Below are 24,406 nucleotides of genomic sequence, written 5' to 3'. Positions count from 1 at the left end.
TGTAGCTGCAGTGTCTGGTGGCTTTATGGTAGTGAGTGGTACCTTCATGTGTAAGGCCTGACAAGAAGGACCAAGTGTAATGATTTCAAAAGCTACTGATGGTGATACTTTTAGAATACAAGATGATACTTAAATAGCATGGCTATTGCAAGATTCTGTTGCATCATCTGTTTTGCTTTCCGTAGGTCAATTTGTTTTTCCAAGACTGCTGACCTGACACACAATCACCTAGCCTGAACTAAACTCACGTGGTTTGGGAAATGTTGTACAGTGAAGTCTTAGAAAGTATCACAGGCATGCAGCATATATTAGCAAAAGCATTCCAGGTGGGAAACCAAGGAGCTTAGTTCACAGAATAACAAGTGTGCAAAGCAAAAGTGGCTAGTATGACAAATCTAAAAATCAAAATCTCTTTTCTCTAGTCAAACCCCTACAATCAGTTACATAAAATCCCACATTAAGATCTTTGCTAAAGAAAATATTTCCTGCGTGTTTTTCCTCATTGAGTGGGCACAGATCCATGAACATACAAATTGGTTCCCACCTCCATCACCACTGCAGAGCTGCAGCTGCTCAACACTCTACAACTACTCTACAATAGCACAAAAGCGCTACTCTGCCTGTAGTGGTGACACTATATCTAAAATATCTACACCATCAATCTGATTCTGATGATGCAGAGCAATTTGCACAGGGTCAGAACTTAGAGCAGGGGTGTTGACACAAATGTGTTACATTTTTGGATGCCACCTTCCCAAAACGTGCACGTTAGGTTCATTTGTAATTCTAAATGGACCCATAGTAGTGAGTGAGTCTCATTAGTCTCTGTGTGATGATGGACTGGCAACCTACCCATGGTGTACTCAATCTCACACTCAGTGGCAGCTGAGTGCTAAATTGGATTAAATGGATCGATGATCATATCCATGGTTACTTTTTCTTTTGCACTTCCGACTCCACCATGTTTATTACAGCGGAATACTTACAGACAGCATTCAGTTTGATGTTGCGAAGTAGTTTGTTTTTTTCTGCTGTTACAGATATGGTCATATTAATTATTGTGCACCATACTGACTTGACTAGTTAAGGTTACTTATACAACATTTCTACTAAACCCCACATCTTTGATGTAACACTGCTGCCATCTTATTGTGAGAAACATTGATCATTTGAAAAATGAATGTAAAGTCAACAGGATCATAATGTTATTCATTGTACCGTATTTCTGATTGGTAATTAAATTGAGTATTAGAGCTTAATGTTGCCATTTGTTTAACTGCACTAGATATCATTTAAGGTTAGTGTTGCTTGCGTAAAATAACTCGGAACTTAACTTTAAAGTATGGTATGACTGTTTGTTAGGATTGTCTTTTCACTTCTTCAGTTAATCTGTCAAGCATGAGTAAAAAAGAAATTTCATCCTTTTTAAGTGCACACAAACAATAAAAATTATATATAAAACTTTAAAGTCTGTCTACAGAGTTTCTTTCTGAATCCTGGGCTTTTGCTTTATATGCATTTCTAACCACAACTGCAAGTTCAGAACTCTTCACACTTTTTTTTAACAGCTCATATCCAACATCCTGTGGAACACATCATATCCTTCGTTGTAATTAGTCCTCTGTTTGGTCAAGGGCTGAGAACAGAAAAGCAAAGTGAACAGAAGTATATTAAAAAAAACAAACATCTTCATGTAAGAAGTTCAGTCAGTTCTCACAGATCTCAATGTCTTTTTCATAGTGCACAGGATAGCCATCCACACATTTAATAATGATCTTTTTCTTGTCTTTCTTCCCAGAGTATTTGCAATTTTGAAACTTTGGGTGACGCCGACTGACTTTTTTCACCTCACACACAACGATGTGAAAGCGTTGACGGCTTTTGGTCATGTTATTGTCTACTGGCTCTCCATCCTTCTGACAGATGGATCTCACTTTCTGTTTGTTGCTTCGAAAGACGGTATTTTTTGACTTACAATTTTTTTTCATTTCATTTACACCTTTCATGAATGAATCACATTGATCGACAGTCATGGTTGCATTGACATGCTGTTTCAGGAAGGTTTTGTACGGTTTGAGGTTTCCATCCAGAGAGAGAGCGCTCAAAGCAAGAAGCAGCAACAGCACGCACACAGTCAGGACCCTCATGATTTCCTGATGGAAACAAAGGCAGCAGAAAATGCTTAGAACTGATGTGAACAGGCAAAATACATGCACAAAGCACTACGACCATAAAATCTCATGTAAATATAACTTGTGATATCACAGAAAGTAGAAATAAAAGCATACCTGCCGAAATTAGTCACAAGATGAATTCTATTCTTGTTACTTCCTGAGAAGAAAAAAAGTTTGCTTTTAATAGTTATAATTAATTATTTTGTATAAGATAATAACATTTCATTTGAAGAAAGAGAAAAAACAATTACATTTACCTGAATTGCAGAGTCTTTCTGACAATGAAGCACCTGCAAGTTGCTGAAGCTTTTATTTCCTTGACGTGAGAAAACGCCTCCCTTGAGTGTTCTGAACTCTGTACGCCAATGCATGACCACAACTAGCTGACCCCGAGCCTAATTCTGTGGGTTTACACCAAGCTGAGCATCGCTGCCGGGAATTGTATGTGAAGAATAGTTTCCCTCCAGAACAATGCAAGTATGACATTTTCATTCAAATGTTGCATGTCATTGTGTCAGATGAAAAGAAAGTCCCTTATTTATCCATCTTATTTTTTTTTTTTTTTTTTTAAAGAGCTCATAGTGAGACAATAGAGAGACAATGTAAAACCCAAAAAGTTTGCCCAACAACTTTCTAACATTGTTGCAGTGGATTGAAGCGGATCATGGTCAGGTAGTTCTTTGAACTACATCTTGACTGGAGAGATGAACAACTAAAGTATGAAGTGATAAACAAGATTTAGCAAGAAGTGTAGCTTAGTCTACCGAGCAACACAGTAACTAGCTCATTTGTTTGATAGGTTCTGTTTGGAGATATCAGAGTTAGCTTCTTGTGTCTTCACTATTGAGCAGGCAACCCACAAGGACAAGTTGAGAGTTTAAAGCGCTTATTAAAAAAAAAAAATTAAATTTAAAAAACCCACCAACATCCTCTGCAACACAATTTTGACTATGTCAGCTGTGGGGTTGGTCAGGGGCTCAGACATTAGCAACCACAATTTCGTTTTTTCAGTTTGCTGCATGTGGTTTTGCTTGTTTCTCAGGCAGAAGCACAAGAGAGTTTTACACTTTACATTCATACTTACCCACACAATGTATATGTATAGAGATATACTACCCCCACTGCGGGGCATCAGGGGTCCAAACCCCTACTTTGGGAACCAAACCCCTACTTTGGGAACCAAACCCCTACTTTGGGAACCAAACCCCTACTTTGGGAACCACTACAATAGAGTTGGTTTTACAACATACCAAGCAGGTATGTTAGAAAGAATCACCACCAAAAACATGTACTATTAAGGTATGCATAAGATGACCATAAGCATGCTAGAAACACCAGTTGCCAGCAGTATTCATCTAACTTTTTAGATATATAGATAGAAGCACATCTTAAAAAGTATCAAACTCCCACACACTGAGAACTGGGCTGCACCTGCGTACTCACACGTCATTTCACACACAAACGGATATTTAAACAACATACAAAATTGGAGAAAATCAATCTCATTCAATTAAGCTGGCCTTTTCCATGTCAGTAGTACAAATCAGCAAAACAGAACACTCTGGTGTTCAAACAATCAAGATGCAGCCAAACATCAACAGCTCCAATCCACGGTCAGCCATAAGAAACTTGTCACCACGAGACGCATTACAACAGACACATAGACAGAGAGACTCACGTTAATTGATGCTGAAACCCACTTCCCTTTCTGTGTGTAGATGTCTATCCATGCCGTGATGACTCCTTTGTCTGTGTTGGTCGTTTGCGGACAAACATCCATTTGTCTTTCAAAGACATGGTGGAGCCATGATTAAAAAGAAAAAAAATAGTTCAACATATTCTTCTCTGTGTACATAATCTAAACTTTTCGTTCTTTGTCGTAAAATCAGACTATAATTTAAGATGACATTTTTCACGACCTCTCATTTACTCAGTTGATCAAACAGTTCCAATCATATTACGTCATATCCACCTGATTGAGGTCTGGCGGCCTTCGGTGAGACTGCAATACCATGTTTGACCAGATTCACTAGATTGTAATTTCTCATATTCTTCCGAGGGGCGCTGTTTCACACTTTTAGGGTCTTTCTTTTTTCTATTTATTTTATTCCTTATTACGAAAGCAAATCACATCAAATCAAAGACATTCTGCAGAAAGCTCTGCAAAAACACAGCGTGTGTATGTATTTTATGGCAGAATGTTTTTATAGTCTATCATTCACCTTTAAAATTCCTAACATCCTGCAGCCTGCATTTTTTAAAAAAAGACAAACATAATATTAGAAAATTAAGATTCCTTATCAATGATTAATCTCAATGTGAAGAACTAAGACACTGAAAATTACCGTTGTTTCAATGGTAGTTTAATTTTAACATTCAACATAAGCGTCAATGATCATCAATCACAAAACAGGTTTTTAAATCTAGAACCTATACAAAGGAAGTGACTGCCTAAAATGATTTTTGTTGTCAATAATTAATGACTGAGGTGTTTTATTCTGTTCACAATGGGAAAAAAAACATTAGGATTCAGATAAGAGGGCAAAAAGAAGGGAGGGGCGGCAGCAGGTAAAGGTATAATGAAAAGCAAAGAACTAAAAACAAAAAAGGAGGGGTGATAGTGAAAATGAACGTTTGGGAGTAAGAGGAAGACATTGCAGAACTGAGAAAAACTGAGAGAAGCGGAGAAAAACAAATTATTTGTGTGTGTGAAAGAAGCAGTACAGAAGGATAAAGGCAAAATCCTAACAAAAGCAGATAAGGATAGTATTGATATGTTGCAAACCTCAAAATCTCAGAAAAAGTGTAGCAGTACTTTGCATCTTTTGTAAACAAAGCAACAATGTATAAAGTAAACAGTACAGTAGTAGTTACATCCTTTCTTTTTTTGTCTTTTTTTTAAATTTTGCTATAACTTTAATAGTGTTAGTTAACAATTATTGTACCATTCAGGAGAAGATACTGTTTCTGCTGTGTTGTAGTTCCTTGGTTGATATCAGATTCCTTCATGAAGATATTTAGATGCAGGAGAACTGAGTCATTACTGAGGAGGCTTGCTGTGATCAGACTGGAGCACTTTGTGTTTTGGTCCACAACTGCAGGGCACTTTTTAATCTCGACCACATAGTCAATATTGAAACTTAAACCATTAATCTCCTTTGTTTTCATTTTAAAACACAGGCCTGCATTTACTTTTCTCCTTTAATTCTAGATGCATTATAGTTCATGGACAATACAAGACCTTGCTACAACGGTGAATGAGGAAATGTGTACTTGTTGCTCCTGCTTTTCACATTCAAAATAAGGCTTTGTGTACTTTCTACAGCACATCATTCACGCTAAAAGAACTGTTGCATCATTAAGGCATCTCCTGTTTGATCTGGTGTTTGGCTACATTTCATAGAACCTTCGAACACAATCTGATTAGGAAAGGGAGAGAGCGATAGTTACATCAGCATAATTTCCTTTGGAAACTAAAGAGGACCATCACAGAATTTTCACTGTGTTGTCATGGAGACAGGTGATAATCAATCACTCAGTAGCAGCTGTTGAAAATCTTGAAGTGACACTTTTGTGCTTCAAAAACACGCACACAAGAGCATGAACTTGTAAGTATGTATTAAAAAAATTTAAAAATTTAAAAATCAGTCATTTTTTTCTGACATGCTTCTTAATTAAGCCTAATAAAGATGACTTTGGTGCACTGAGGGTATTGAAACAGATTCCTGGTCCACTCAAAATTAGGAAAAACAATTAAAACCACTGAAAATGCTGTTTTTGCAGTGTGAACTGTAGTTTAACATATCACTTTGCTGAGCCTATGCTCTCATAGGCTTTAAATCTCAGCAGCTAACAGGTTCAAAATCAATGTAAGGCTGTATTTACAGTAAGATTTCCCCTACTGTTGATTAGAATGTCTGATTTATAATGACCTCAAATGTCTTTCAGATTTTCATTGGTCTGGTGCACAAAAGTAAACTAAGAAAATAAGACAATATCATGTCAAACTGTTAAATCATCTCTATGGAAAGAGTCTTTTCCGTGAACTCACACATGAGAATGATGTCCATTATATAGTGAAGCAGGTTAGCTAGGCACATACAGTTCCCTTTCTGTAGTCTCTAAGAGAGAGGGCAACAAAAGACTGCACCTTTTTCCTTGTTGTGAAGCTCCTTATCTCACATCTCCTCTGTGTCCACAGCCTTTCACATCAGCACTCACATTAACACCATGCAAATACACTTAAAAGATATAAAATTCATTTGGTTAGGGTAAATATTTATATAGATTTACACATACATATAAATTCATATACTTTTAAGGAATGTTAATCTATTTTGCTGTGTACTTTTTTTCTTCTTACAAGGTAGAAAATAACTTTTTATACTATGTAACACATTTTATAATCAACATATTAAAAACAACTCATCAGTCCTTTTATCATCTTAGAAAAAATCCATAATAAAAATAAGTTCTATGTTTCTCACTTATATCTTACAATATATTTTCTCTCTGTCAAAAATCACGCACACATGTCCCATTTTTGTTTTGTTTGTGGCTTCTCTTGGCAACGTATTGGCAGCGGTCAAACAGGATATGGAAACTAATCAGGCAGTGCTGGTGCTCATCAGTGTGGAGCGACAGCCTTGTTGACGTGTAGAATTCACAAAATGGCAGCGGTGAGTGATGCAGTAGAAACAAACAAACTGCTGTGCTGTTACAATGGGCATTTGGAGCAGCCACATTCCAGAGCGGTTTCCATTTCTTCTGAGTACGAGTTGCCATCAGTGCAGCGGAAAACCACCTTTCTCCGTCTGCTTTTGGTGACGCCGCAGCAAACACCAGGGGCTGCTGAAGCCTGGCAGGATTTGGGGCAATCCATATGGGGTATTTTGCTGGTGGATGTGCATGTTCTCATGGCTTGATGGCGCTTCAGCTGCTCCCTCACCATTTCTCCCTGACACTTGAGCTCTGCATGGAGGTGAAGGATACGCATAAAGTAAATGATCTGCATAAGACAAAGAATTATCTCCTGACTTTATCCCTTTCACGCATTTTTTTCAGTTTTACCTGTGTCACAGGTTGGTCCAGTGTAGCCTGGCTGACAATGACAGACTGGCTCGCCTCCCTCTGACACTCGACACTCCCCTCGTCCACAGCGCTGCCCCCTGCAGGATGGAGGCTCCTGCCGTCGGTCACAGTACTGACCCTGGTAGCCTTCATTACACTGACAACTATAAGATTCACCCTTTGGCACACATAGGCCGTGAACACACCTGGAGGAAGTGGAAGGGTAGAGAGAAAGATATACATGATTTGTAATCATTGTTGGTCATCAGTGACCAAAAGCTGTTTCTTATGGGACTTTTGTAGCATTCAAAGGATATATAATCAACAGACGTAGCCATCATTAATCATCCAGTTTCATCGGGCAAAGTGCTGATCTGACTGAGGCCCGTGGACTCAACATGATTATAGGGTAGTGTCTTTTGAATACACCCGCAGACTATATCCATGACCTGATGTCCTTATTAACAGTTTATGGTAGCATGAGAAACATAACAAACAGGTTTTCTATTATTAATATTTTTTCCTGTTAGATATTGGATTTAACTTGTTTGCAGGGAAAACAACATGTCATCCAAATGTGAAATGTCAGCCCAGCTACACATACCATTTGGTTAGATGTAAAAAGTTAGCAAGGTTAAAGACCACTAGTTATATCATTAACAATGTGTTGTCATGTAAAAGTAGGAAGTTACTAAAACTGTTAAATAAAAGTAATAAAAAAGGGACTTTTTTTTCTCTCCAAAATGTTGTGGAATGTAAGTTAAAAGTATATTTGGCCCAGTCTCAGCTGTCTTGGCTCACCTGCTGCCCTGACAGGGATTAGAGGCTGTCACCTCATTACACAAGGCCCCACTGCGTCCTGGAGGACAGTCACAAGTGACCCCCGTTTCCCCTTGCTGTCTGCAAGCACCTTGTGCACACACACTGCAGGAATGACACCCTGCAAGAATGCCATCACCCTGGTGACGGACAAGAAAAAAAGAAAAAAACTTTTTGCAAAGGCAAGATTGGAGGGAATATAACCTGACAGACATTTGAATGTTGTTTTAATTCCACAGCCTTTGTCAATTTTGGGCATCCAGTGTAATTTCTTTGCCAAAATGGATAGCTGTACTTTTCCATGGCTCACAATTCCTTTGTTGAATAAGAAAGGTCTTGAATTGCCTATAACATATTACAATGTGGTTGCAAGTATACACAACTCAATTGCTAATAAAATGTGAACAAATATTTGCTAAAATCAAGCCTTCGTGCGTAATTACCTTGCTTTCAACCCCTTGTGGTCGTCCTCCTCCTGTATATCTAAGACTCAGGTCTTGTGTCTCTCTGTTGATCTGAACATTGTGGATGCAGCCGTTAAAAGTCTGAGGGGAGCGTTCAGGGCCCGGGCGTAGACCTGAGGCCACCACCTGGGATGGTACGCCTAGGAACAAAAAACAAGAAAGAAAAATGTCAAAGGAAGAAGGAAAAATGAGAGTTGAGAAAAAGGAGAGATGGGATAAAAGAATGGGAATGGAAAAAAATGTATAGCATGTTGACAGGAGGGCTGGGACTGCTTGATTAACACACTCTGCTGTCTGTTTTCATTCTCAGTTGGCTCATAGAGAAAGATTCAATGTTCCAGCAAGACTACAGAATCACAGTACTCACTATTGCACAATAACATAACATTTCACTCCAGCAGTCAAGAAAAAAAGACTTACTGTTCTCAGAGGCGTGTCTTGCTCCCTTTTTTAGGGAGTAGTTGAACAAAAACAGTTTTCCACTTCCTCACCACAACCCTTGCAGCGATTTAGTGAGTTTGCATATTTGCATGTTGCTTGGGCTTATGTTTGTATGTATCCATTCATGGCAATCATGTGATCAAAACCACAAAAAAAGCAATAATGGCTAAGAAAAAGTAATGTGCGTGCTCAATACATGCATCTACAAGTGCGTCTGTGTGTGCATACCTCCTATGTAAAGCTGAGTGTTGTGGTCGACAGAGGGCTGGCGTGGTAGCTTCCCCAGGCTCTTTGGGGCACCGTTATCCACCACCAGGCTCAGTGAGCGGTTCTGAATCAACAGCTCGACTGTGTGGAAAAGTCCGTCGTTCACAGACTCAACGCTGTAACAAACACATAGACAGAAGAAAAAGAAGAGATTTTTAGTGTGGTTCCAATTATGATAAATTACTGCTGAAGTCTGTACCAGACGGGAGAGTTAGGAAGGGAAAAAAATTAAAAAAGAACAAACTGGAATTGTCAGACAAAAAGCAGACTAAAAATATTTCAAGTCAAACATTTATTTTCTTTGTTTAGTTGTGTTTGCAAATTGACCAAACTAAATGAAAAATAAATGAAACAAATCTGTGTTGTATTGCTATTCTCAGACATACAGCTGACTTATTACATTCCTGATGCAGTGCTCTTTGGAGGAGATTAAATTGTGACCGCGATCTAGGTTATAGTTTCCTAACATCTAGGTTAAGGGCCCGGAAAGTGTTGTGTAGCACCAAGTGGACTTCTTTCCTCTGAGATTACGCTTTGAGGTGAAACTGGCTGTAAACAATTGAAAATCTGATCTTACTCAGCTTGGACTCTTGTGGTAAAAAAAGAGGCCTTTTTTTTTTTTTCCTAAAGCTGATATATTTTTCAAAGGAATAAATGTTTCCAGTCAACTGAAGTTTGCAATGAATGAGGATCATGACCTTTTGCACCATCTCTGACCCTGAAGAGAGTGTGCATTTGTGTGAGAATGTGTGTGTCTGAGATTCTCCGCTAAGTGGTTTTGCTGGAGGGGTGACAGACAGCTATAGAGACAGTGGTTTGGCAAGGCCGAAAGAAGGGGAGAGAGCAAGAGTGGGAGACAGAGAGGTAGGTGGTGGGGTGGTAAAGTTGACTGTGCCTCCATTCACCCGATTTCTTGCAGAACATCAAAAACAGAAGAGAACAAGAGGAGCTGCTCTTTCCGCTGGTGGTCTGCTGCAGACTCCCACAGCAAAACACCAAGACAACACTCCCCTTTGTCTGCAGTCGCTTACAGGCTAACTAGCTAAAGAGCCTTGAATCAGCTCTGATTGACAGCTGTTTATAAAGTGTTCAGATTACAGTGATGTTACATTAACAGTCAGTGGAGCAGGGCTGTGAGTTCTGGAGGTGGGCCAGTTTGACTTGCAAAGAAAGTGCTGATCATTCAAAAGGAGAAAACCAATGAACAGGGCAGAGCAGGGTTACAACATAGACAAGAACATACTGGAAGGCATTATAGAGTCGAGGCATTATTATGAGCCACTGCTTAACGATAAGTTCTTCCATTTCATTAACCTGTCCAACCAGATCACAGGTAAGAATTGAATCTTTTTATAATTCTCTTGAATTAAAACTTGTAAATGTAAAATTAAGATGAATTTGTTGCAAGTATCAACAATAAGCAACAGCAAAAACCTTGTTTTGGATATCAGTTTTAGCATGTAACTGGCTGTCTAAACTAAAAAAGCTTCCCTGTAGAATCAGCACAGGCACATACACGGTTTCCATTAGGAGCCATGTAACTTAATAATGGGTATAAAGCGATCTAATGACGCCAAGCCAAAATATCATCTACTAGCTCAAAGACTGATTAGCTACAACACAAGCCTCCCCTTTTACCCTTGCTTTGTACGTTATTCCAGCCCCTTTGCTCCCTCATCATATCTCCCTGACCCTTGAGCTCAGCATGAAAAAATTGTTTGCCTAACATAAAGAATTATCTACTGACTTTATACCTTTTTCGTATTTTTTATTTATTAAATCTACTCTGATCCCATTCCATCCCTAATATTATTCTTCAGTCATATGGATTCCCATTTGTCCAGCAAAGCTTCTTTGCTTTTATTAAAAAAAGAAAGTCCCTATTCCCTTTATTCCATGTGCTCAAATGTATGGACTGTGTCCTCAAAGAAGCAGATCACACAGTCAAAATACCATTCTCAATATGATTTGTTTCACAGGAACTTCATTCACTCATTTTCAGGCCCACGCAAGTACGCACACATTGAGCACTGAACTTTTTGTGAGACCAAAGTTCCACCAGGTGGCAGTAGATGCCTTCTGTGTCCAAATCCAAGCAAAGCTGAAGGAGTGTGTGAGTTTGAAGTCTGTCGGCATAAGACCACATTAGTGTTCTGAAGTGGGTACTAACAAGAATCTAAATGAGATATTTGTCTGTTTTTGCATGTTTATTGGTGATTCTGCAAGTTACAATTATGTAAATACAGTTATATAAATTCACATGGTCTTAATCATCTCATAAAAAAATGCAGATTTTTGTCAAAACTTAAGATGGAACAATTCCATTTTTTGATGAAACTGTCATTATGTCTGTGCGTGTCTGTAGAGTGTATATTTTAAGTTCTTTGAAGTTGGCTCTGTTGGCCCAGTGTAAAGCCCATTAAAGATTTCAATAAAAACAAATACAAAGACGCAGCAGATTGTGACTGCCCCTCACCCTTCTACTCATGGTATTCGTACAAACTCACAAGGGATGTCAGTTTCCTGTTAGTCCACAATCCTGAATGAGCACATACACATACAAACCAAGAGGAACTTCCAAAAACCAAAAACTTTTCATATAACTGACTCGAATGCAAGTCCAAAAGTAATTAAAGGCCATTGACTTTACCTCACAATACATAACACTCTTAAATCTGATTATGCACTGTTATCATTTGATTACAGTGTTTGTCAACCCCATTTGCTGGGTTTGTGTGTGTGTGTGCTGGTGTAAGTGTATGTATATTTAAGTCTGTACATACATGATCAGGATTTCTACAACATACTGTATGTGTTTGTTTGCCTTTTTGAGTCTGTTTTGTATCGATGTGCTTGTTTGCAAGTGGGTATACTTCCATATGTGTATGCTTGCACATTTGTGCGTGTAGTGCGTGCAAGTATGCGTGTTGAACTGCCCAATCTGATTATCATGATGCTCAGCAGACAGCCATCCCAGTTCCATATTACCGAGGTAACCTCAATTAGTCATTGCTGAGATGGCAGCTGCAGAACAGAGAGCTACTTTGCTTTTTTCCTTTCCTCTTTTTTAGCTTTCAATAAACCAGCTGGCCAGTTCAGATGAAATTTGTACTTCTCCAGAGTAGATTCATAATGTTTTGATGTAGAGCCCCAAGAATGCCTACTTGTTATTTCAGTCCTCTAAATGTGTAGTATTAACTTGTCTCAATTGACTTTTAGTATTTAAACTTATATTGTTCAAGTGCTTGAGGGTTTTGTGTGTGTTTTGACAACTGCCCTTTGGCTTAAAAGAGCCAGATTCAGGTCAGTCATTCAGTCCCTTTATTCACCTAAATCTGGACATATAAGTCTTTTGGGAAACCTGGATCTCAACAGGAAATGCATGGGAAATATGCAAGGTTATCAGAGGTTGAATATAAATAAATGCTGTGTGGCTGTGAGTTCAATATTTTTCTATTTATTCTAGAGGCCACACAAACTGAATATGTTGGTCTGCTGTGTATGTGTGGCTGGGCACTTGTATATGGGAAACACTGTGTGTTGTTTCTGAACCATGATTGGTTTTGGCACAAAAAGATAAAAGAAAGCAAAACAAGGGAAAAACAATCAAATGAAGAAAAAAAAGAGGGAAAAAATATTTCCCACCTTGAATAATAAACACATAACAAGAAATGCTTGTTTTTCCATAAGGACACTGTATGCAGCATTTTCTGCACCCTCAGGGCTAATGAGTAGTCACTTTGCTTCAGTGTCTGCAGAATTTTAACCTATGTTTCTTAAAATGACCCAAGAAATTCAGAGGAATGGATCTGTGACCTATTTGTTGATGTCACCAGCAAACTGTTTGAATGTGTTTGTCTAGATGTAAAAAAGATCAGCTCCTTGCAAATAATAGTTTGTTTGAAACAAGGTCCTACTGGCATTCTGTAACAAAAGCACATTTTTTGATAATATAATCTATAAAATATATATATTATTGTTACACACTCTTATTATTATTTACAGACTTTAAATAATCTCTTCCTCTCCTACAGGAATCAGCTCTGGATAATTTCCCTTTATTCAATTCTCCATCATTGTTCTTTCCCATGCATCCTCTTTCATTGCTTTGTCTCCTCTCTGTCCAGTCATCCATCTCTCTATTATTTTTGTCTGCTGCATCTACCTTTCTTTATCAACCCTTTCATGCATAAATCAACCACTGCCTCTCTTGTCACGGTCTATGTTCTGTTCCAAGTCTTGTCTCGTCATTTCCTGTTTTATTTTGAAAGCACTGACTTTCCCCTCTCGTTTCAGGTATCTTACCCTTCCACCTGTTCCCCTTGGTCCCGCCTGTGTTCAAATAATCTGCGTTTCCCTTGTCTTGTGCCAGTATGTTGTCTCTGTCCGAGCTGCATTAGCAGCCCTTCGTCTTGTTCCACGAGCCTGCAGTGAGCAATCCTCCTGCAGTGCTTTCTTGTTTTGTAATTTATTCTTACCCATAGCCTTAGTTTATTTATTAACACGGTAAGTTTCATAGCTTTGTTTTTTTGTGTGGTTTTTCGTTGTTACCATTCACAGTCGCCTCCGTTAAAGGAGAGGCTTGAGATGTCAAAGTTCATAGAACCTCTGTTTTGTTAAGAACGCGTCTTTTGTTTTATTCCGCCTCGTTTTTAGAGCGCGTGTTTGTTTTGTTTAGTATTCATAGCTTTTATGAGTTTTATGTTTGTAATTTTCATAGCTGCGCTCTTCCTCCGCTTAGTTATTGAGGAGAGCGCTTAGGTTTTTTTAGCCGTTTTCTTTTGCGCTGCCAGGAGATCGCCCTGCATTGCTGTGCTTTGTGTGCTGCATTTAAATATTAAAAAGCCTCTTGGAACCCATACGACCCTGCATCTGTGTCCTGAGTCCCCTGGTAAACTGACATCCCTCTCCCTGTCGCTTGCTGACGAATAACAGTGGACCTGCTCTCTTTGACCTGATGGGAGATTAGTGTGACATTTAATAAAGGGCACCACATTAATACACAACAAACACACACTCTGTATTCTCCTTCCCCACACACACCCCACACACAAATGTTCATTTAACACCAGGCATGCATAACGTCTTTCATCTGTTGCTAATGAGGGCACAGTGAAGGACTTGCACACCTTCTCCTGTCTCTCATTCTGTCACCTCCCTCTTCCCCTTATTCACATTATTTTGGATTTGCCTTTTTCATCCATTAGTCTTTTCTTTCTTTTTTAAACCTCTAGTTTTTGCTCTCTGTTTTCATGTCATCTGGACACTTTTGCATGTGAGCACCTAAGTGTCGTACAATAGCTTCATATCCGTACTTGAGTCTTGCACAATGTATGAACATATGTGTGTACCTGAGATTGCACCAAAACATTGCAGGCCCAGAGCAAAGAACTGCTTACGTTGGAGGCTGAGGGTGGGATTATGGAGGCCAACCAGATTAACTAAAATGTTGTTACTGCCGTGTTTAAAAATCCAGAGCCAGTGTGGCGTTTGATCTACTAAATTCAAGAAAGAACAATAAAAAACTGAGCTGCGAACTGGACATCAAGTCAAAGCAGTGGAAGCAGATTGGCTCACTGTTCATCTCATTCCCCTGCTGTTTAATGTTTTATGTCGCCAGTCACATCTGTGAACTCTGCCAAATGCACAGTGTTTGCAGCTACATTTACCAACATCTGTCAGGTGTTTTAAAAAGTCTACTGGTGTTTATAGATCCTGCTGGAAACGTGTGTTACTCCCACTTACAGGTTAGTGGTTGATGAAAAATCAGTTGACATTGTAGAAAAATTTCACCAACTGTGGCTCTGTAGTGGCTCTCTTGCTGTGAAAAGCAAACCAATTATTCACTTGAACCAACTAAAAAGTAACTCTAGACCCCAGCACTGGAACCACTTTGGTAAAAAACTGGTAGAAATGTATCCATTGGAAGGAGACATTACAGATGCAGTCAATTTAGCATCACCAATTAACCATACATGCAGGTTTTGGACTACTGGAGAAAGCTGGAATATCCTGAGAAAACCAGCGTAGGGACAGGGAGAACATATAAAATCTAGACCGAAAGAATGGTTCCCATAGTTAAGACTCAAACCAGGAGCCATCTGCCACACACCACTGTGCAGCCCACACTCAAATATGTGTATAAATAAGTGTATAATCTTGCCATTTGTCTATACTTCAAGGCTACATAAGGTACAATTGTATAACCTAAGTAGTCAGTGATGATTTTCTACCTTTAAAACCGAACAAAGGTCCACAGTATTAACTTTAACGGATTATCTTCTGTATATTGCCGGTTACTTTCCTGAAAACAGTACCTTTGGGTACAGAAATACAATCCTTATTTCTCCATGTGTGTGGACAGTGCCATGTTTAAGATGTGCCAGAAATGCTGTGCACAGATTGTTGCCATTCTCAGAAGTATCAGTTCAATAGTGGGCAGGGTGTTCTGCTCTGTCTGCCGAACCATCTGTTTTGAGTAAGTGTGCAATGTATTTACAAATTAGAGCATATAAGATTTTCAATAGTCATGCAATCAAAGATGGTGGATTCAAAGTATAACATGTGGTAAAATGAGTCTCAGGATTGGCAATGGGCTTTGTTTCCTCCAAATTGCTAATGCTAAACATAACTTTGCGAAGGACTAGGCATTATGCTCAGCCATGACTTGTATCGTGACTCTATGTATCTTTGTATATTTATCTTACTTTCAATCCTTTTGTTGTCTGTAATTGCATCATCCAGCATGAAACATTCTATCCCCCCCCCCCATTTGCTACTGTACACTTTCTCAATTTCCGCCTTCTCCGTTTTCACCTTCACACTATCCTTCTCCACTTCTTTCTTGTGCCGTACCTATCAGTCAGTCAGTTTGTCTCCCTTGCAGGCGTGGCCCACATCACCTTAACAAAACCCGACAGGGATAATTCCCTAACTCAGTCTGTGGTTTACTTTTCTCCTCTCTTCTTTCACCTCTTTCACTCCATCCCTCTCTTATCCCTGGGTCCCTTCTCTTCCATCTGGCTGTTCAACCACATTTCATGGTCTTTTCATTTTGACTGCTTCTATTTATCAGTTTTATTCCATCTCAAGCAATGCATTCTACCCAGTTATCTGTTGATTGTGTTGTCTGGGATTTTATTTATGCTATTTGTTCAGGTTCACTCCATCTAACTGTCTTTTTGTTTCCCTCAGATTAACCCTTTTAGCTGATCTGTCTCGCGCTCTGTATCCATTTCTTCCTTTGACTGTCCTTTTCTCTCACTTACTCAACCCTTTCAACCTTCCCACCCTATCTGTGCCTGGGCACAACTCAATTCATCCTATCATTTCCATTCTTTCATTCAATCCCTTCCTCTTGTTTTTTCTTGCCTTTTCCAGAATGTATTGCATTGTGAACACTTACAAACATTCAGAACAAGGTCATACTGAGGGCGTGGCTCTTAGATTCTGACCAAAATACCATATAAACAAGCCTAATCCCTAAGAAAAAAAACAGAATAGCACCACATAAATGGACAACAAAAGACAACAAAAATCTAAAGCACACAGAAAACTAGAGAAACTTGACGGGTAGCAAATTATTCTTATAACCAACAAACTTTCTGTCTCAGCTGTAGGGCTGCAGCTGAACTAAGCTATGGAAAATAATCTAATCTGCCTGGTGTAGTTTTGTCTAAATCTTTTATTTTTAATGATAAACTGCAATCAACATACATTTAAACTTTACTACAGAGGGTGTAGAAAAAAGATATCTATCAATGCAAGAGTTATGAAAAACTACTACTGGAACACTCTCTAGGTATAATGCTGACATCATGTCAAATTCACTGCTTGGAGAATAAACAGACATAAATGATCCCACTAAAGCCCAGAATATATATTTATGCATCTACGTGGCACAGACTGAGTACAGGAGTAACACAGACAAAGCAAAGTGCATGTGCAGATCGGATTTGTTAACAAACACGTTTTTGTAGGCAGACACCAAATGTGGGATAAACAGAACCACATGGATGTCTGTTGTCTATGTCTATTTTGTATGGTCCTTAACAATTTAAAACGGCCATATTAAACTGTTACCAGCATGAAAAGACTATAATTTCTGGCCTGAATGTAAGGGGTGACGTATATGGACGCACTAACACATATTACTTTTATTTGACAAAACCATGGCAATTTGTTTAATTGTGACACAAGGATAAAAGGATAAAACTGTTGCACACAGTAAAATAACAGAATTTACAATATATGGGAATTTAGCTGTGGGTGGGTGATTTTTAACACAAATGTTGAAACTGCGCTTACCAATAAAGCTATGGTTCAAATAAGTTATTTTCTGAATAACTGATGCAGAGACTATATTGTTTTTTCAGCAGAAAATAGTGTCCTAAAAATCTTTCTCTCGCATATCTATGAGTTTTGTAATTGGATGTAATGTCTCAATCCTAAAGTCAAACCTATTAGGGACTTGCTGCCTAACATCATAAGAAACAGTATGACACAAATTAAAAGAAAACCATTAATAGTGCAAGAATAGAAAAACTAAAGAACTCATATCTCTCTCTTCAACCTTCCTCTCTCCATCACACTAAGATTTGTCTGCTAGGAGGTTGAATAAAATTTGTTAAACTTGTAAGAAGTTTGGCATAGATTCTTTCTTTTCATAATTTGAAGATTTAGTCGTATAAGTCAAAATAGATTTTGAACCTGATGTTAATTAAAATGTCCAAAATCACAGTACAAATTGTCCCTCTAGTTTTCTCTATTTTTTCAAATTATGTTGGAATGATTTACTTGTACTAATACACGTAACTGTTTTACATGTTGCATTTGCTACACAGGCAACATCATTTCAGTAAGTGCTTGCATTAGGACTTAAATATCCCTTGAGGTAAGATGGCATTTAGTCTTGTATTACACATCCCTCCCACATATCTTTACCTCTTTCTTCATACTACAGACGTGGTAGAAAGAAACAGACAGAATCAATAGGAGGCGGTAAACTCGCTCTGCTTTACCGCAAAGGCACCTGTCCTTTTTTTTCAAAGGCTCTTTTCTTTTTGTCATTTCTACATAATTTGATTCCCCTTCAGCCAGTTTTGTGCACTCATAGTAGTATGAACCGTTGCTCTTTTATTACTGCATTTTTTGTAAATCTGCTTCACTGAACTTTCTGAGCTGTGTATAAAATGTATTCTTTGAATAATTAAAACACTACTGCACCTCTTTGCCACTTCTGCACCTCTGTAACCTGTAACCTCTGTAACTATGCAGTAGGTGGAGTTATGCACTGAACTGCAGGTAAGCTTACATCTAATGTCAAATAATGTCTATCCTGTAATGGCTTACTACTGATTTATGGCTTATAATTTTTTGCAGAGTGGGCATCAAATGACTGTTGACATTGTGGTAAAGGGTGTGTATTATTCAAACAAGCTTAGGAGTTTGGGTTAGGACTAGTGATAACCATTTGTGTGATCCATCTTTGCATACTGTACACATATATATGCTTGTTAGAAAGTGTGATGTTTGTTATTCTTGTTTCGTTTGTATGCCACATATGACAACATCTCTTCACATACTGCATAAAACCCTGTTTTTTCTCCAGGAAGCAACTGAAAGCATTCTCATGCTTTTTTATGAAATACGTTGGTGGTTTGCATGGTTTACCAAGACATTCTACAAAACTGTGAATGTATCTTATTTTATAAAATAAAAAGTATTTTACTGAATCATGTACTAAATGTATGCTTTTGTTTAAACTGTTTAAAGATTCATGTAAAGAAAGTTTTTTTTTTAACCCGGGGATGTAACTGTTTAGTTAGGATTTTTCTGCGTTATTGTTTGATTTCTCTGAGGAAAAAGCTCTGATAGTTATCTGTTACTATGCGTGTGTGTGTGAGTGAGTGTGTGTGAGAGAGAGAACGAAAAACCCAAAGATTGAACAAAGGATTTATGGAGCCAAATCGGCCCCCACGGAAAAGTCCATGGATGCTTGGAACCTTCAGTTGTTGGTATGTGTGTGCTATATGCACACACTCTTTTTAAGCACCCTTGCACTGCTTTGAAACTCTGTTACGTTTCAGTCTTGCAAATGTTCTAAAGTAAAGCAACTTCCTTCAGTGAATACAAATATTTCATGGTCTACTGATTGAATGAATGCTTTTGTTTGGGTAATCTATGCTGAAGGTTCTTCATCAAATTGCATTTTTAATGCACTTCTCTATACTTCTATTTACTGTAGTGGTGAGTAGGTATGTGTATGTGCATTTTCATTTTCTAAGTGTACTTAAATTGCCTCAAACCTCATCATCAGCTAAATACTATGTGCAATTAATTTACTTAATCAGGAAAATGTGCTAATTCTAAAAGAAACTCTAATGAGTAAATGACCTGTTGAGCTGAGAGATGGAGGAGTGAGAAGGTTGATTGAAATTTGTCAAAGTTTAAGTTAGATCAAGACAGTCATACAGGTTTACCAAATTAATGTGACAAATCATAATTCAATGTAAGTTTTTTTGCATGTGAGGGTGCACTTTTTACTGGTGTGTTTGTCTTACCTGTACACAGTGGTTGGTGGGTAGTTGGCGATGTCATAAATCAGTCGAATGTGTCCCTGATAAAGCTCCAGTGCCAGGGGGTCGTGGTCTTCTTTGTACAACAAAATACCATTGTCTTTATCTGTAGCCACCTAAAGTTTTGAAAAAAAAACCATAGTCATATCAACATTGCTGAATGTCCTCAGATAGATTAATTTTTTTGGTTAACAATCTTAGTTTTATACGCAGATAAAAAGGGTTTTCTTAAGTTATACTCCATAAACAAGTTCTATTGTAAATGCACATTCGGAGTATGACTAAATTAAATTAATATTTAATACATTAGGCTTAAAAATCTAGCAACCATACAGTTTTTGCCTCAAAAGATCACCTGAGTTAGTTTTGATACTCTGATCAGTGACAACATCAAAACCTCTCGCTTAGTATTGTGTAGGTCTCTATTACGTCATAAAAACAGCCCAGTCCTTAATTTTGCTCAAACTCTGTTGTGTGCCATTGAAAATGAGATCACAGACCCAGTAGCACTTTCAAATCCACAGTCTTCAGCTGTCGTTTTGAAAATTGAAATAGGAACTCTGGGCCGGGCCTTTTCCAGGATGCTAGATTAGGATTAGGTTAGTGTGGAGGCCTTGTCAATGCCTTAGGCTCTTTTTTGTTCTCCTGAACAGTTTTTGTTGCGTGGAAAGACACACGTCTTGTAGGGAAGCCTGCTATGTTCAGGTATTGCTGCTCCCATAATACAACAGCCTTTTTCACACTGCACATTCAAAGCAGGACTAAATGTGTCCTGTTTGTAAGGTACAGAGCTGAGATCAACATGTGTGTGTCGGCAGCTAAGGCTGGAGTTTAAGCAAGTGCTACAAGTAAAAAAAAAATGTAAATGATTGTCAGGACCGCAAAGATTTACTTCAATTAATATGCTATTCAGTATATGTATGAATAAAATTAAATAACTAAAAAAAAAGACTTTTCATTCAATGCTATGTCATACAGTCAAAACCGTGAAGAACGATAATTCAGTTCCACCATACATGTGCCTATAGAAGGTGAATTGACCCCTTTTCTCAAAGAAACACTTGACATGTCACACTTGCTCGGCTGCTCTGCTAAGCGCTAACTAACTAGCAAGTGGAAATGGGGCCACGGGGCCAAGCACTTAACACTCTGGCATCAATAGAGCATAGCCAAGTCAACACCTGCTAACAAGCTGCTGGAAAAAAAAAACGGAGGGAGAGATGTAAGAAACAAAGAGAGGGAGGAAAAGAGAGGAAGTGTGTGAGATACAGAAAAGTAGGTGAAGAAAAAAATAGAATGCAGACTGAGAAAAGAAAGGAGAGGAGTTCAAGAAAAAGAATGAAAGTAACTGTGATTTATGAAGTGTTGTGGCCCCTTTTTCCTTTTTTTCAGTTCTATTTCATTTTCTCCATCTTGCCTCTGAGTCAGGGCCTCCTGGTAGAGTTTTAACAACCTTGGCACTGACATTGAAAGCTTGTGGCAAGAGCACATACACGCACACACATACACGCACAAATCCTCACACGGATCCAAACAGGTGGTAAATTTCAATTAGACCAGTCTCCTTTTTGTTGTTTCTCCAGTTACACTCTCCTTTCCAGAAGGAAGAAAATATGTCTCTATTAGGATCCAACTCTCAGGTGTCCAGAAAATATGGTCTGTTTCAATCACCATGTGTATGTGTGTGCGTGTGCGTGTGTCTGCGCACAAAGGCACAAGTGCTCAGTGGACCATGGTAACAGAGGGTGTAGCAGACATTTGCTTTGCATCACACAGTTCTATTGGTTTAATCTGAATGACTTCTCAAGCAGCCAAACATGCTCTCCAAAAAGTTCTACAGAATGTGTATTTTAAAATGTTAATATGCAATACAAGATACACTGTAGGAGACCTTTCTGAAGCAGGATATCAAAGAGATTTATATAAATGTCTCCATATATATATATATATATATATATATATATAGAGAGAGAGAGAGAGAGAGAGATACACCTGTTGAACACTGAACTTCTACCCTTTGTTAACCCAACTTGCATTGCAACCAGAGGTTAGAGGTTAACCATACCTGTAATGAAATATGTGCAGTTGGACGCAGTTTTGCGCCTGGCAGCTCCACGTACCCATCGCGACCCAGGAAGTGAACAGTGGCTATCTTGTCACATTTATTACCATAGAAACCAGGCATGCAGCGGCAGATGGGCTCCCCAGCAACCACCAGGCACTGGGCGCCGTTCTGGCAATCAGATTGGTCGCAGGGGCTGGTCTGCAGCAAGATCATTGGCGGAGGGTTCTCACAGAAGAGCCCACTGGGAGAGAAGTAGATTAAACAGTAGATGACTTATTCATAAAGCTGTAATTGGGTTATTTGTTGTGCTTGTAGCCGCTGATAAAACTTGTTAAGTACTTGAACTGTTATTTGTCTCATTGCATTACATATGGAAATTGCACTGGTGAAGTTGGAAAGGTAATCTCCCTGAAGGAAAAGGACACATTTTATCAGCATGGCAGTAAACAGATTCAGTTCATCCACTTGTTTCCCTTTGGGTCTTCTTCCTTCTGTAAGACCCTGAAATTTTCTTTTGAATTTATCCCAACAGTATTTTTTCTCATGTCTGTCTCCCTTTTTTCGATGAGTCTCTTGCATACTTATGACTTTCACTCTCCCTTTTTCAAATTTCTGTCCCTTGTGATGAATTTGTGTCGCTCTTGCCAACAGTCTCGACTATAATTAACCACATGGTGCTGCATCTGCTGCACACATACACAAACACACACATGCACTCAGTGGGTCGAAACAGTCAAGTGTCTGATTATGAAGAGCCATCTGCATTGTCCTTCCAGTCTGGCTCCGCAGAGCTTAACTATGTTTGTATCTGAGCTGTTTCCATGCCTCTCACCTGAAACCCTCTTTACAGACGCAGGTATAGCCGTTGACAGCATCCACACACTCTGCGCCGTGTTGACATTTATTCTCCAAACAGTCATTATAGTCCTGCTCACAGCGTTGACCCACATAGCCTGGTAAACACTCGCACCTGGAGTGACAGGGAAATATGGATTTGATTATTGTAACAGGACTTTATATGGAGAAGATCCTTTAGGAATGTGCACTTAAAAATATATACAGTAATTAGTAGTTCCCATTGGTAGTTTGTATATAAAAATCAATATTGCCACTCTTATTGTCATGTTTTGAAGTTTAACATTTGGTCGTCCCTATCTTGGAATTTTGACATGTTGCTGTTTTTATTAGCCAGACATGCACACGGACAACTGCGGGCACCATTAAACTCAACTCCTTCTCAGTTGTGAACTGGGAAATTAGCCAAACAAACCAAAAACCATTCTTATGTCATAAGACAATTTACTTGATCATTTCCAATGTGAAGTTGGGCATCTAAACTTGGAGTTTTATACGGGACTGAATCACTTTAGGAGCCAGCCTCATAAGGCCATGGGAGGAACTGCCATTATTAACATTTGTATTGGTTTTATTTTGCAGCCTCAGACGTTGCTACTTGGTTGAAAATGCCTCACAGTATTTAGAAACTTTGTCAAACCCAATAAGTTTAAGAGAAGATTTTCTCCTTCCTTTAGGCAGCTGTGAATGAATACACAAAGATTACCTTGTATTAGATTGCATTAAATTAGCAGACACTTATCCAAAGCAGCCTATGTGAGGAACTCATTGGGAGACAATGTGGGATTCAATAAATAGCCCAAGAAAACTTTAAAAAATGTAGACTGAGGAGGTTGGGGATCAATGACTAACTGTTGAAGGATGACCACTGAACCTTGTGAGCTATAGCCACCTGGAAAAATATTCCACTAATATTGGATATCTTGAAGAGAAGTAGATCAGTAGGGATAGTACACCTGCTGTACATACTGACAGGAGGCACCCAGATCACTATGAAACAATTTTCTGTTTTTCAGCAATGAAGCTTTTTCTTTGAAAGCATGATATTTTAGTCAACACAAGGCTTCAATGGAAAAGTTTACTAAGGTTTTGTCAAAAGGTGACACAGAAACCTCAAGGTTTCGGATGTAATATAAGATTCTCTTAACCAAAAATATACCGAATCATTTATATATTTTTATACAGGCCCTACATACGCACAGTACAAACACAGTGCTTGTCAAAAGGTTGACCGGTATTGTATGGTACACACCTTATTCTATTTCAGTGCCCATTCAGATGTCTGTATTTATGTGGATTTGCCTGAAGGAAGTAATGTTTCATCTTGTGCCACATAGCTTTGAATATGTTTTACTTCACAGTTCCCATCACTTTTACAGAGATGTGACCTCAAATCTTATAGCTGCCTTCCTCTAGAGTGGTAGCTGCTCACCTGTAACTCCGGCCAACATGGACGCACTTGGAGTCGTGTTGACAGGGGTCGAAACCACTGAGACAAGGGTCAACCACCTCCTCACACAGGTCCCCTGGTGACAACAAAAGAAAATATAAAATAATTAAAAAGTCAGCATGTAATGCTAAATCAAGAACTAAGTTGGTTTTACATTAATTTCTGCATCATGTCAGTGCCAAGTCTTGTATTTTCTTTAACCTGCATAACAGAAACGCAGAACA

The 24,406-nt window shown here is 38.6% G+C and overlaps 1 protein-coding gene across 1 annotated transcript in view; it reads right to left on the bottom strand.

Moving 5' to 3' along the window:
* Nucleotides 1-6,137: 6,137 nt before the first annotated feature.
* Nucleotides 6,138-24,406, bottom strand: part of slit3 (slit homolog 3 (Drosophila)) — a 244,166-nt gene continuing 225,897 nt past the window's right edge. Inside the window, exons 30-38 of the mRNA XM_072395321.1 lie at nt 24,165-24,258; nt 22,710-22,847; nt 21,878-22,118; nt 19,798-19,928; nt 9,197-9,351; nt 8,507-8,667; nt 8,046-8,203; nt 7,245-7,450; nt 6,138-7,145 (exon numbers count right to left, since the gene is read on the bottom strand). Of these exons, the coding sequence (XP_072251422.1) occupies nt 6,892-7,145; nt 7,245-7,450; nt 8,046-8,203; nt 8,507-8,667; nt 9,197-9,351; nt 19,798-19,928; nt 21,878-22,118; nt 22,710-22,847; nt 24,165-24,258 (1,538 nt within the window). The 3' untranslated portion in view covers nt 6,138-6,891. The remainder of the gene's footprint in view (nt 7,146-7,244; nt 7,451-8,045; nt 8,204-8,506; nt 8,668-9,196; nt 9,352-19,797; nt 19,929-21,877; nt 22,119-22,709; nt 22,848-24,164; nt 24,259-24,406) is intronic.

Source organism: Leuresthes tenuis, unplaced genomic scaffold, assembly GCF_036924035.1.
Source record: "Leuresthes tenuis unplaced genomic scaffold, fLeuTen1.0.hap1 SCAF_11, whole genome shotgun sequence".
Lineage (NCBI taxonomy): Eukaryota > Metazoa > Chordata > Actinopteri > Atheriniformes > Atherinopsidae > Leuresthes > Leuresthes tenuis.
The sequence above is the reverse complement of the archived record's forward strand: the minus strand, read 5'-3'. Positions and strand labels throughout refer to the sequence as shown.